Consider the following 14,342-nt stretch of genomic DNA (forward strand, 5'->3'; position numbering starts at 1 on the left):
GAGAACGCAATTTTATTACATTTTTCAAAATTCAAATAATTCAAAATTAAATTTTAAATCAATGAATACAACTATAACAAAAAAAAAAGACGTTTATCTGTATTTTATAGATTCGAACTTGCGATTTTTCAATTATGGGATCTCAACCTTATCAATAAAGGTTACAAAAAAGACTCCAAGATCTCAATTTACTAAATTAAAATTGAGGAAGGTAATACTTATTTAGGATTAAAAACTACAGTGCTAAAATTGGTTTGTTTTTGTCTTAATCTACTCCAACAAACATATGTATATTTAAAAAATTTGAATCATATGACCTATCTTCTAAAAAAAGAAACAAAGTATGTGAATTGAAGTACCACATGTAAAGCTTTGTGGGATTTGCAATAAGAACCATTCTCCCCCACACTTGAACCACTTTTCCTAAAATTTATGGATTAGGTGATGTAGGTGAATGTTAAAGGAGAGAATAGTGACAATCACTTTACTTACTGGTTCCAACAGCAGCCCTCTCACTGATGATGCTCATACTCCAAAAACTTACACACCATAACTTTGATTTAAAACATTAAAATCTTTCAGTATATGTCAGAGATACCAAAACCACAAGCAATTGTCCCCAATATTTAAATATTCCCACTTGCTTCTTCATCTATCATCTACCATTCTACCTACTCTTTTTTTCCTTGGACAACCATTACATTAATCAGAAACTTTCCCTATTTTTCCAACAGATTTAGGGATCACCCAATGTTTTTGTTGGTCAACTTTCTCAGTGTTGTTTTATTGGGTAAATTATAAAGTTTGTTTTTTTAAGAAAAAGAATTGCCATATTTATAGATATTTTTTTATTATTTGAAAAATTACAAAATTTTTTTGAAATTTATTATCTTCTAACAAATATCTCATCATGATAGCTCATTGTAGAGGGATTTTGTCATACTATCGTTAATTTCAAGAGGTATTTTTTGTAATTATACAAAACTAAAAGAGTTCTTTGTAATTTACTCGTATTTTATTTTGCGACTATTGCTCGTCTATCCTATAATTCTTTTTTTAATACAACACTATGATTTGGCTTTTGAAATTTAGATCCTAGAATTTAAGCTGTAATGGGATTCTTCTTTTTTGTTCAATAGTTCATATAATAAAGAAGTAGGTGTTATTTGTGAATATTAGGTTTTTATTTTTCAATAATTATTTTGACTGTTGGATTAAGTCTGAAACATATGACTTATTGTTATGTGTTGAAGTTGAAAGTCTACCCTCTACGTGTGTTCTTCTTAATAAAATAAAATAATGAATAGTCCCCCAAGTCTTAGCTAATTAATAATGTGGAATTAGGAGTAGAAAGAATGAGATGGCGGAATGAAACGCGCAAAACTCGGACAAATTTCTGTATTGATCATCTCCAATATCTGTAATTACTGAATTAAGCATTTCAGTCACTAAGGGGTTAGACGTAGGGACCGTAAATTGTTTATGAGTGAGTACTTATAAATTACTTATCGATACAGCATTCATGTCGGAACCTAAAAACTATTATTAAGAAAATACTTATAAATTACTTATCAACACGGCACTCGCCTCAGGACCTAAAACTACTTTGACGTTTAGTGTTCAAACCAAAACTGGCAAACACGTGAAAATTATTGAGGTTAGGACCAGAAATGTCGCTAATTATGTTGACAATTGCCTAAACCAAGTCGAAGTAGATGAGAAAGCTAATGTACTACCAGTTCTGGGTCGGATGCATACATTTACCAACATCCATCAGAAAGTTTAAGGTTTGTGCCTCAAAGTAGACATGAAACTCCATACTTAAAACAACTACGAAGAACTAAAAGTTGGGCAAAGAACAATCAATCAGGTAGTAGATCAAGTTAAGAAGCAGTTTTGATATTCCCGTAATGAAAAATGCAAGAAACATGAAAAAGAACAAAAGAATTCGACCAGTCGGCCTGTCTATTAAGAATTTATCGGTGTCTGAAGGGCACTTCTTGAAGGAGAATGCCACAAAATACAAAATTCTCAAGTCATATGAAATTCCCAGAAAAGGGGAAGAAAACCTTTGGGGTTTATGGGCATTTACAATCCCCACCAACTGGTCCACACACACAGCTCTATATCGAAACTCTCAAGATATAACCTAGTTATTGGTATGCTATAAGTATATAAACCCTTGGAACTTTCTTGTAAATTTTCTGTCTGTATTCCTACTTGTATCTCTAATCCTAATGCTAGTTACACCGATGAACGCCATATCCTTCCTTCGAAAGATATAATGATGATCGAGACATCGTCATGGTACCTTCGTCGATCACCTTGAGGGATATCGAGCAACTCATGGAAATCCATACCTAAAATCATCACAAGATTCATTGTATTAGCTTTAGACAGTCTCCTACATTTCTGTACATATCTGTGATGCAATTTTGTAGAGTTTCTTACCAGCTTTCTTGGCAGCACGGAATAGAACTTCTTCAACAAGATGTTGGGCTGGATCTCCCTCAGGGAATGTTGACATGAATGTTTCAACTTCTGAAACGGCCTCTTGATTGGTGAAGTACTGGTAGAGGCCATCCGAAGACAAGATCAAGAACTTGTCCTTGGGGTCAAGTCTGTGGTGGCAAAGAGACGGCGAGCATGTAATGTAGGGTGCAGTTCCAATGTAGTCAATTCTGAACATTTCAAGAAGTGCATTGTTCCATTTGGGCTGCAATACAAGAAAACACAGTTTACAATGTTAATCATCAATTCAGGAAATTCTCTCCTAGTTATATGAACTCCCATATTTCTTTCTCAATCATGATCGTTAAAATGAAAGCAAATAGTGGAGCAAATATGGATACAGAAACGATATTGGTGTATCGGCTAGCATCTTCTATATATAGGTCGGGAGAACAGAGGATTATGAGCTGCGTCTATTTATGCATTAACAGAATGCATCACATGTATAAGTCATGTAATGGAGCTTGAAGAGGAGAAGCCAAGAAGTAGGTTCTTTACCTGTTTGAGAAAGCCAGCTCCAAATGCCCGAGTGACCTTCAGAGAACCTTTCACTCTGTCGTTGATAACTGCAGAAGCATCATCTGGATGAGCATTCCTAATCCTCCTTAGTTCCTGGGAATATGCAAAACACAGAACATTTTTAGTACATGAAGGAACTAACAACGCAAGATTCAACCTTAAAGAAGAAATATGAAAATATGTTTACCTCCTTAACTGATGTACTATGATCCATTGTGAGCTGACAAGAACTCAAATTATGCACGTTCTCATATTCATAACCATAGAGTGATGATTCTTCATAGTCCTTCTTCATCCTTTCAATTTGAGCATCATTCTCAACCTTTTGAGCTAAAACACCCCTACTATCCCCAACATTCATCAGATAAACATCATCACCTTTCATCACCATCGCCAGAACACAAGATCCCATCAAGGCCAACTCGGGATTCTCCATTAACATCATATCAGTTATCTCCAAATACGATACTTCAGTCTTCCTCAATGCTTCAGACAACGCTTTCAAAACTCCCAAATGATTAACGGTCATAGTATTATTACCTGCAACCCCATCAGGTCCCAAATTGCTCAATTTCTCCCTCAACTTCCTGTCAAGTTCTACCCTTTCTTTACTATCCAAACTCTTTGAGATAAAAGAAGCATCAATCGTATTTTCGCAGGAACCGCCCTTATCACACCACAACAACCCTTTAAGCTCCTTGTAAACATTGGAATAGAGATTATTCAACAGAAAATCAGTAGCATCAGGGCCGTTAAATCCATCATAAATCCCAACAAAAATCCATCCATGTTCCTCAGATATCACAATATGCACTCTATCCTCACCAGCTTTCCCCTGTGCCCACTGCACATTTTGACTTCCAAAAGATTCATTCCCAACATCATCATTCTCATAAATTAAACTCATGTCACTACTCAAATTATGACTGGTAACAGTACTACTGTTTCCACTGTTACTCCCACTCACAACAACGTTATTATGCTCGTTATCACTAATCCTCAACTCTTTAGAAAAACCCCAGAAAGATTTTGACATCACTTTTTTCAAATTTTTAACCAAAGCCCATTTCTTGGATTTAGGTCTGTACCTCTGCAACTGATCAAACTGATTCTCCAGTGGCCCAGATATGAAGCTCCGTTCAATCGGACCGGACAAGAACCCTCGCTCGATTGGTCCTGATCCCGGGACAGAACTCCTTAAAATCGGGCCGGATTTAACTGTGGAGATAGAGTTCCTAGGAATTGGTTGGAGGGGAATAGAGGAGAAAAAATTGGAGCTTTCAAAAGCTGAAGCCTTGTCGATTAAAGCTGAGCTATTGTAAGCAAAAGGGTCAGTGGAGAGAGGCGTGGAGGTGTTGGCGGAGATGGAGGCGCCGGAGATGGTCCTAAAAGCCGTCGTTTGTGGGGCGGCGAAAGAATCTTCCAGCGATTGAGTCTTGTGAAGTGGGTCGGGTCGTATGTAGCAGAAAGAGTGGCCCAATCCCTCATCAAGAGGATCCGATAAACAAACTGCGATGTCGTTCCTTCGCCGGGAAATCTCCCCGGCGTCTCCCGCGAAGCATAGACTCATCTTTCCTATTCCATTCCCCATCTTTTACAGAAACTCAAAAGAAGAGACTCAATCTGTTCCCTTTTGCGTTCAAGAGCCAAAATAGAGATCAAAAGGGTCGGAGTCGAAAGAGTTGAAAATTCATGAGTTGGTAACCTGAGTTGAGAGAGAGAGAGAGAGATGAGGAGGAGGAGATAAATGAGGAGAGAGAGAGTTGACTTTGGAAGACGTTTGATTAAAAATGTAAGATTTGTTTAATATTCGATGCATATGGTTTTGGTGGGCTGCAGAGGTCCCCACATATATACAGACAATATATATATATCTTATTTTTCTCAAATACCATTCACTGCCTTAATCAATATATTTAAATTAAAATTAATTTAATAAATAAAATTGTTCAAACAAATGAATATATTCAAATAAAATAAAATAATAATAAACCAATATAAAAGTATACATATATTCATATTCGTGGAATTTGAATTCACGATTTTTCTTATTTTGAAACTCCAATTTTAATCAATCAATCAAAGTCTCGGTGATATATATACACTAGTGTGTTTTATCGTTTAAAAATGATGGAATCACTACACATAGTATGCCCCGACTCATCAGCGTATTTTTTTGTTTTACGTTCCATAACTCTTCCTCAGCCAAGCTTGGGCAGAATAGGCGAGCAAGTACAAGTATTAGTAGCATAACAAAAATGCCTTCCTCATCATTAATATGTTTGCTCGCGGCAATTGTGAACTCTCGGGAGAACCGATGACTGCATCTTTGATGCAGTGCTAGTACATCTGTCCATGCACGGATTAAATTAATTAATAATTAACATATATTTTATAAAAGTTTTAATTATGTAAAAATAATATGAAAGAGGTGTTTTTTAATTAATAACACAAATAAGTTTTATTCTTCAAATTACATTGCATCAATATTAAAGAAATTAAAATTCACAATCTATAAAAAAATATATATAAACAAAAATAATTGAATAAGTATTACTTTTATAAATTAAAAGAGAACCATCTTCATATTGAAGAAAGTTATTAAGAATAAATTCAATTATGACAAACTGAAAATTCTTAAGAAGATAAATTGCAAATTATATGATGAAAATATAGTTAATTTGTTGAAGTTGAGCTTATAATATATGAAATAAAATAATAAACCAATCAAATGACTAATTCATAAAATTGCAACGTTAACACAAAAATAATATATTTCATGAACCCGTAAAAAATTAAAAACCAATGAAAAAATTTCAAGCATAAGAAATTTTTATGAACTCATAAAAATTAATAAATACAAATGAAATAAAAATATTTATAATTAACAGAAAAATCATATATTTCATGAACTCATGAAAAAAATAGATACTAAAAAATTCAATCTTTCATGATCTCATTAAATGAAAGTTAATAATAAAAAAATTAAAAATCAAGGAAAAGAATTTCGAACATAAGAAATTTTATGAAGTTATAAAAAAATAATAAAGACAAATTAAACCAAAATGATTATAATTAACACAAAAACTCATATATTTCATGAACTCATAAAATAAAAACTCATACTAAAATTATGAATTTAAAAAAAATCAAAAAGATAATTTCTAATAATTTTATTAATTTTAGTAATTTTTGGAAATTTAAGTTTCTCAAATTTCTGAAAATTATATACATTTCTGTAATTTCTGAAATTTTGCTTCTTGTTTTGTATTTTTTCAATTTTTTGTGCAATTTTTTCTGTATTTAAAAAAAAATCATGTAATTTCTATAATTTCAACAAATATATGTTTACGTAATTTTTGAAAATAATAGTTTTTGAAAAATTAATTTCAAAAGTATGAATTAAAAATGAATAATATCTATCAATTAATAATAAATAGGGGATATAATTTAAACATATTAAATGCATTGAAAATAATAATATACATTACCAAATAGAGAATTTTTACAATTAAAAAAATTTAAAATTCTAGAAAATTAGTATTGAGTCAAAATTGCTCAATTTTGATCAAAACACTTGCTTCAAATATATATATTAATAGATATTTATTATTATTACCATTACATTATCTATACTATTATTTAGAAAGAAAGAATAATACAGATGTGTTATAGATATAAAGTAGCAGTTTTGACAATAGCGTTTCATTTTTTTATAATTTCAAAAATTCCCATCAACTGATAAGGCAACTAACTTGTTTAATTTTTTAAATTTTATATTAACGTAATAATATAATTTATTTTTATTTATAATATATTATAAAATATAAATAATTATTTATTATATGTATGTAATAACAATGTATAATATTATTAGATGAGGAAAAGAGATGGAATTAGGGAAAAACTTTGAGAGTGGTATGAGAAAATGGTGGCTGGGAAGCCGTCCGTCAATATCACGCATCTCTATTTAATTATAATTTAAAATATTAGTTTTATATGTATTTTTACCCTTCTTGCATGCTGAATAACTCAATCGTTTCTGGAAGCACTCCCCACTATTTTAAATAATCATCTCCTTGCCTCCATACGGACTCTCCTCTACCCGCTACATAAATCATCTCATGCAACGCCCTCCTACCCAATTAAATATTTTTCTTAAATTTTTTAAAATAATTTATGAAAATATCAATTAGATATAATTTCTCTTAAACTAGATGATTTATTATCACACCTACCCCTATTAAATATTGGAAAATGTGCACTACTTTTATTCTTTGGAGATATAGCTCATATAAACTATCTCTTATCCCATATTAAATGTCAAATATCCAGAAGAATCTACCTTTTTTTTTATGAATGTATAGATAAAAAATTTCAAATAATATTTAAAAGAAAAGGATAAAAGTGTCACATCCACAATAAAAATAAATTTCCTTTAGTCTCATCATAACACATTAGGCACCGACCATATTCGATGTGTGTATATAATTTAAGATTTTATTATATACATTCAATTAAATGAACAACAAGGATAATAAAACAAATAGTTTATTAAAACTACTCAAATATTTTAAAATTACCTCCCTACAATGAGCTGTAATGATAGGGTATTTGTTAGACAAATTATTACTTTTATAAAATTATTTATACTTTTTTAAATAATAAAAAATATTTATAATTATAATAAAAATTTAAAATAATTTACCCAAAGTCGCACCGCAAAGGCTTCACGCAGAGTAAAACGGCGCACGCGCACACGGGAGAAACACGGATTTTAAGTACGCGTGTTGTACAGTGGTTTTGACTTTTCATGCTATTTGACTTTTACTTTATTTCCTAAAATTCAACCTCCTACATCTTCCTGCCTTTTTTTTTTTTTTAAATTTTTCCTATTAAAACTTACACGTTTTAACACTCAGAAAATAAAAAAAAATAAAATAAAATAATGAATGTGGTAAGTAGTGGAAAAATATTGAAAAAAGAAATTGCAATTATTAATAAATTTATTAATATTGGACACAATTGAAATTGTCTTCTTTGTTAGAGACGAAGAGGATCAATCAAAAATTATTCTGAAAAGATTATTTAATACGACTTTGTTTATATATATGGACTCGATGTGTTTTGGTCAATCAATTGTTAAACTCACAAATACTAATTATTCCACCTTCCCATCTGAATTTAATTCGTTTTACTTTATTAGTTATTAATTAATAATTAATGTATTCTGAGTTACACATCAAAGTAGGCAATTAATTGCCTTTCTTGGCAAGTTTTTTTGTGTTTGTGTGGATAAATTAAATTAATTAAGTTTTATTGAAATTTATTATAGTCATAAATACTTTTTTGTTGTTCGAAAATTATAAATACCGCCTCATATTTGATGAGATTATATAAAATTAATGTTAATTTTGTCTTGTTGTATCTTATTATAAACAAATTAAAAAATTATAAAAAAATAGACGAGGTGGATGGAAACTTTTTTAAAATTATAAAAAAAAACTATCCACTTAGTCTATAAAAAATTTAAAATAAATAACTAAAATTATAATCTAAGGTCTACAATGGTATTTTGATTAGTTTGTCCACGGAAAATAAATGAAAACTAACGATTCTGAGCTACTTGTTGAATGGCAGTTAAAGTCACTAAGTATTAATAATTTTTTAACAATAAAAAATTATTTATAATTATACCAAATATCATAAAAGCCAGATGCAATATACTATTTGTTATAAATGACTTTGCGTGCTAGCTTTCTCATTAGTTGACTGGACCCTATTATAGGCAATCTGAACCATTCGCAGCTTGACTATTTGAAAATTCAGCGTCCCAAATTGCACGACCAAAATTGCAACAGCTGTAGCTAGCTAACAATTCTTTCATTTATTACCTTTTTTGGTACTGGTATTAATTAATTAAATAAATTAAGGGAGATAACATTGAACTTTATATTTCCAGGAGCCTAATAGTAAGCTACATTAATTATATACACATAAGTCAAATAATATTGGCATATAACTAGAAAACTATTTTAACACGTTAGGACGGCATTAAGCATGTCCACAATGAATTTTTGTTTAGTAATTACTAATAAAATTATGGCCTATGATCCACTGGTAGGTCCAACCCACACCACCCAAGCCGACACCTTTGGATGGCAGCCCACTCACCTCTTTAGTTCACTCTTTGCTCAGCCCAAGTCGCCAATCTAATCCACTAATCCGACCTGAATGCTGCTATATTTTTCTTCAATCTTCTACAGTCGTAACCGTAAATCTAAGTTCCCTCAATCTCTCGCCTCCTAATCCCCATCTCCCTTCACTCACTATGATTTTTATCGTATCTTCTCTTCTCGATTTCTCCCTTCACCGTTCTTCTCTATCACCATCATCAATGCCTCCTCCCCAATTGTTTCTGGTAAGAATAATAGATAAAACAAAAATCTTCTTTCCCTTTCTCCTATCTTGTTAATAGTGTTTTTCGTGAACTATCTCCTAAGTGGAAATCCAAGTGGTTGATTTGGATATGTGTGATCCTTTGTTGACAAATTCCTTAGTGGTGCGTTTTGGGCTTTCAGCAACCGGTGTGTGGTTGCCGGCCTTGGTGGCTATGGGCTACTTATCACCAGATCTAACCTCTGAGCCTAACATTTTTCTATTCTCATTTATCTATTATTGTCTTTTATAAATCTAAAAATATCTGTTAATATTTTCTGTAATATTAATTTATGATATTAAGGGTTTTCGTAACCGACAATTCATTATAATAGTTGATTAGGGCATTCGTTATTTGAGCTTACTGCGGGAGGGTTTTCGCTCAATAGTAATTAGTAATATGTAGAGATTATTACCAATGTCGAAGCTTGTTTCAATTAAATTATGGGATTCATTAGAATTTTCATGAATAATGTAGATACAATTCAAATTTTCAGTGTATAAATTTTAGAAAACTAATTTTTATTAAAAAATTTAAACTATTAGAAAGGAGGATCTTGCGTATACATTTAAATCCATTTTAAAAATGTAAAATTATATTTTTTTGAAATAAATTTTAAAATTATACTTACAATCCTACACCATTTCGTAAGAATTTGGATGAAAAATACTAACGCTAGTAAAAAAAAATGCATAAATTTCTTATTTTACCCTTCATTTAATATATTTACGTAATAATTTTACACTTATAAGGAAAAAACTATAATGATGTTAACCTCATTCCATATATATATATAAATATTAGATTTATCTCTTTTAAATACAAAAATATACATGTGAATGTTAAATTAGGGACAAAATTAAAAATTTATGTAATTTTTTTTTTGTTAACATCAGCATTTTTTGTCCAACTTTAGCAGAAGGTATCAGGTGTAAATAGAGAATTTTTTAATGGGATGTAAGTGCAATTCTAATATCTTTTTCTTTTTTCAGAAAAGCTGTAATTTGATATTTATAGATGAAGTCTATATACAATTAACCTAAAAGAAAATGAAAGAAACCATAATTTGGTTCAGCGTTTAGCCTCCAAATTGCTGAATTTTCAAACTTGGAATAGTGATATCATAACATATATATGTGTTGGTCAATTGCAAATTGTAGACGTTCAACTCAGGTGGCTCTTGATTTCATGACTTTTCATTTTCCGTTGCTATTATTATTAATTAATTTTCTCAGCCGTTCATTCTTCCAAATCCAGTCCAACTTCACCGTTCTGGCCTGGCCCATTGGACTGCTAATGAAAGCCCATTTCCCACACCTCCTTTATGCTAAGTTTAATCAATGAGTTTTAGTGAAAAAAGGAAAGGAAAAAACATTTTTTAAATTCACTATATATAGTAAAGGGCTTCACCATACAATAAGTCATTATATATACATAATAAATTCACAACAAAAATAAGTTCAAAAACTTTCTACCACGACTCTCTCTAAAACTCGAGTTCTTCATCTTTATTGGCATCAAACCTCAAGGTCTCGATACTGTATTTCAAGTTGGTTTATAATTTTTTTTTCACAAGTCCTAAGGAGATTGGGCATCCGATTTAAGAAGGAGTCGTTAGTCCTTAGATCGACATTTGGAGCAAAGAATCAGGGAATAATCTTTATTTCAAATATTGTAACAATATTTTTTATTTAAATTTATAAAATTTTATCTTGTCCACATTTTTTCTAGAATTGTAATTATTTTTTGCAGACACAAAATTTATATCAAGATAAAAATATTTATTAAGATTTCAAAGGTTGGTAGTAACTAATTTGGTAGACAAAATATAAATTATCTAAAATAACCTTACTTATTTTTTCCTTAAATAACTAAACATTTTGATTAATTAGTTATATTGATAACTTTGAATTCGTGCACATTTAAAATTTATTTATTTATTTTCATTCAATTAAATAAATATGTTAAAATTTTAAATTATGCATACACATCAAGTGCGTTTAAATTATTTATATTAACAACATTCCTTATCAAACTCTTTAATTTTAATTAGTGTAATATTTTATGAATTTTAATTTCATTAAATTATTTTTATTTAATTTATGTGAAATTATTTTTATAATTATTGATGATTAATGGCGAAAAAGGCGAGAAGGAAAAATGGGGAACAGTTGCGGAAGAGGCGCCAAAAGTATACAAATGCTAACTGCTAACCAATAAAAATTTGGTGACTCTAAAACTTGGTTTATTTATTTATTTATGGGAAAAGGAGAAAAGCTCTCCTCTCTTCTCTCGCTCTAAATTTGGGTGCATGGGCATGACCGCAGACCATAACATGGACGTCGGATCAACCGGGTTTCCCCACAAAGGTATGCTATTTATGAAATCTACGTATCTCGTTGTGATCTGGTAATGTGAATGATCAAATTTTGATGCTGGTATGAAGAAATATCTCTGCCTTTTGATCGTATCTCGTGTCTCTCCTTCTTTGAGAAACCTGAACGTGCGATTGAATTTCTTGAGGATTTAAACACTCAGCTACAGGGATTCTTCGTGAATTTCAGCAAATTACGGAAATGTTGATCCTACATTCTTATATTCGGTTGATGTATGGGAGCTCATAAAATTGAGTTGGCGGTTTGAATCAGGGCTTGGTTATGGGAAAAGGTGTTGACTGAAATTATATAATATATGTAGCAACAGAATGGGGAAGAACTTGCGTCAGCAGGACTCTCATATGCCGTTGAACCATGGCCCAGGATGTATGTGGGGAATATTTCAGCATTTGCATCGTAGTAAGTGGCAAAGTGTCAGGAAAAGGCTTCCTCATAAGAGACATGCTTCGGCAAAAAATTCCTCTGGTAAACTGTTTCAATCACCATATTGTTTCAATAGCTGTGATTACGATTGGAATCCTATTGAATTTTGCAAGTGTTTGCAGATCAAGAGAGTGCGGGAACTGGTACGGAGACTGCTGAAATCCCAGAAAACATTGAATCTGCAGTCGGAAGTTCTGCTGTATGTTTTTTGTTATTTCTTGTTCTCTTAATAAATAAAGTGTGTTGATGGTGAGAGTGTGAAGAGTACTTGTCAATGTCATCAGGTCGAAACAAAATGCGTGGAGCGTGGTCCAGCACCAAAAACCTCAATTAAATCTCGACTAAGAGCTTTAATTACAGAGGAGATGTCTAAAAGGAGGGGCCGCCATCGCAGGAGTTCTTCTTGCCCCATAAGGACACAGTCAGAAACAGGGTCATCTTCTGAGAATAATCCGAAAGCTGAGTTATTGGGGTGTCATGGTAGAGCACACTCAGTTGCTTTATTGGACCCTCCCTTGCCAAAAGACGCGGAAGAAAACAGCAGCAACAAAAATGTGTGTGGGGTGTGTGCCACAATGCTCAACTCAAATTACTTGAAGCAAAATGCGGTTGATAAGGTAGGGGGAGAACCAGCTAGAGATCACACTCTTCTTCAAGGCAAGTTGATATGTGCGGTCGAGCCTAGTAAATGTGCTTCACTTCAAGAATCAAAGCTATTTATGGACGCCTTAGATTTGCTTAACATGAGAAAAGAAGTATTCCTGAAAATCATGCAAGATCCAACTTCTTCATTAGCTCATCAGTTGCAGTGCAGGCAGATGGCCAATTTGAGGTCTGGATTGACCAAGTCGGTCTCATTTCCAGCGTCTTGTTCATCGGAAGTTAGAACTTGTAAGTCGTACAATCCTGTAACCAAACAGGAAAAACAGGACAATGAACTGCATCGTCGTATGGAAGTGACGAAAGAAGTCAATAAGCATTTGCCGGCATTAAAAGGTTCGTATACGGAGCTCGAGCTTTCAGGCAATGCTTCTCCAAGTTCAGCCAACATGCTGAGGAAAAGGCAAGATGGAAGTGTTGCCCTCAATCGTTTCAAGAATCTCAGAGAGAAAATAAAACATGTAATCAGGGACAGAAAGAAAGAGTCGAATCGGATTATTATGGACGCAGTGCAACATAAAGTTCCTTATGGTCGTGGAGTCTCAAGGGATGGAAATGACGATGGTCATATGACTCCAGACTTCAACAAGTTTAGCCAGTACAGTCCTGGCAGCAGTTGGAGTAGCCAACTACGTTCTGATTTCAGCAAAAGCCCATTGCAACGCTTCAAAAGAACATCCTCGTTTAATGAATCGGTTGATAGGTACAATAGGTTACTTGAGATTAACTTAAACAGAGAAACAAAAGACCAGATCTCTGAGAGGGTAAGGTCCAGAACAGACACAGCCTCACCTATTCCAGAAAAACGTCCTACACTGGGAAGGATTCTTTCGCTTCCTGATCTCAGGTCTTACTCCTTCATTCATATTGATGATTCTCCCAGCAATAGTTCTTTGCACACATCCGACACATTAGCTGCAGGAAACATAAGTGCCGGAAATATTGGCCTAACTGAACAAAGGCCATTATATCGTCTAGGTTCAGAGAATAAAATTCACCAATATGGTGTTTTAGAAACTGAAAGTCAAGAAAACTTGTTTAATGCGGGAGAGACTTTTGAGGATTCAGCTGATTCAAAGACCTGGGAGACTGCATCATCCTACGATTTGAATTTTGAAACTGTCTTGAGTTCAGCTCCTCAGTCATCAGAGCCATATCAGGTTTCTGGGAATGATTCCAACTGTCAGGCTGATGAAATTGGCCAAGGGCTTGCCGTATCTGTGTTAGATGGTAAGTTTCATGAGGTCAACTCTCATAACAAATGTCTCTCAATCTTCATTTATAATCTCATTACATGAATGGCTCTTACACGAGTTAGTTTCGCTAAAACCTATACTTCATGACTGCAGATACAAAGTCTGAACAAAGGCACCCATCTCCGATGGAAGAGGATT

At 32.5% G+C, this 14,342-nt stretch overlaps 2 protein-coding genes across 2 annotated transcripts in view; one reads left to right on the forward strand and one right to left on the reverse strand.

Moving 5' to 3' along the window:
* Window positions 1,932–4,874, reverse strand: LOC105161470 (probable protein phosphatase 2C 4). Its single transcript, XM_011079168.2, has 4 exons — window positions 3,218–4,874; window positions 3,010–3,123; window positions 2,452–2,716; window positions 1,932–2,360 (listed from the first exon to the last, which is right to left on the reverse strand). Exons 1-4 carry the CDS (start codon window positions 4,619–4,621, stop codon window positions 2,245–2,247), a joined length of 1,899 nt encoding a protein of 632 aa, XP_011077470.1. The 5' UTR covers window positions 4,622–4,874; the 3' UTR covers window positions 1,932–2,244.
* LOC105161471 overlaps window positions 11,896–14,342 on the forward strand; it is a gene marked incomplete in the record, with an annotated part of 3,866 nt that continues 1,419 nt past the window's right edge. The window contains 4 exon segments of the mRNA XM_011079169.2: window positions 11,896–12,330; window positions 12,411–12,487; window positions 12,573–14,178; window positions 14,298–14,342. Coding sequence (XP_011077471.1) covers window positions 12,174–12,330; window positions 12,411–12,487; window positions 12,573–14,178; window positions 14,298–14,342 — 1,885 coding nt within the window.

This window comes from Sesamum indicum, linkage group LG5 (assembly GCF_000512975.1).
Source record: "Sesamum indicum cultivar Zhongzhi No. 13 linkage group LG5, S_indicum_v1.0, whole genome shotgun sequence".
Lineage (NCBI taxonomy): Eukaryota > Viridiplantae > Streptophyta > Magnoliopsida > Lamiales > Pedaliaceae > Sesamum > Sesamum indicum.

What these genes read in the sequence shown, in the direction of transcription:
- LOC105161470 (XM_011079168.2), bottom strand. Translation starts at nt 4,621, where the DNA reads ATGGGGAATGGAATAGGAAAGATGAGTCTATGCTTCGCGGGAGACGCC. An exon ending in GAGCTGGCTTTCTCAAACAG is followed by an intron (nt 2,717 to 3,009) that starts GTAAAGAACCTA and finishes CTTGTATTGCAG; the next exon opens with CCCAAATGGAACAATGCACT. An exon ending in CCGTGCTGCCAAGAAAGCTG is followed by an intron (nt 2,361 to 2,451) that starts GTAAGAAACTCT and finishes TGATGATTTTAG; the next exon opens with GTATGGATTTCCATGAGTTG.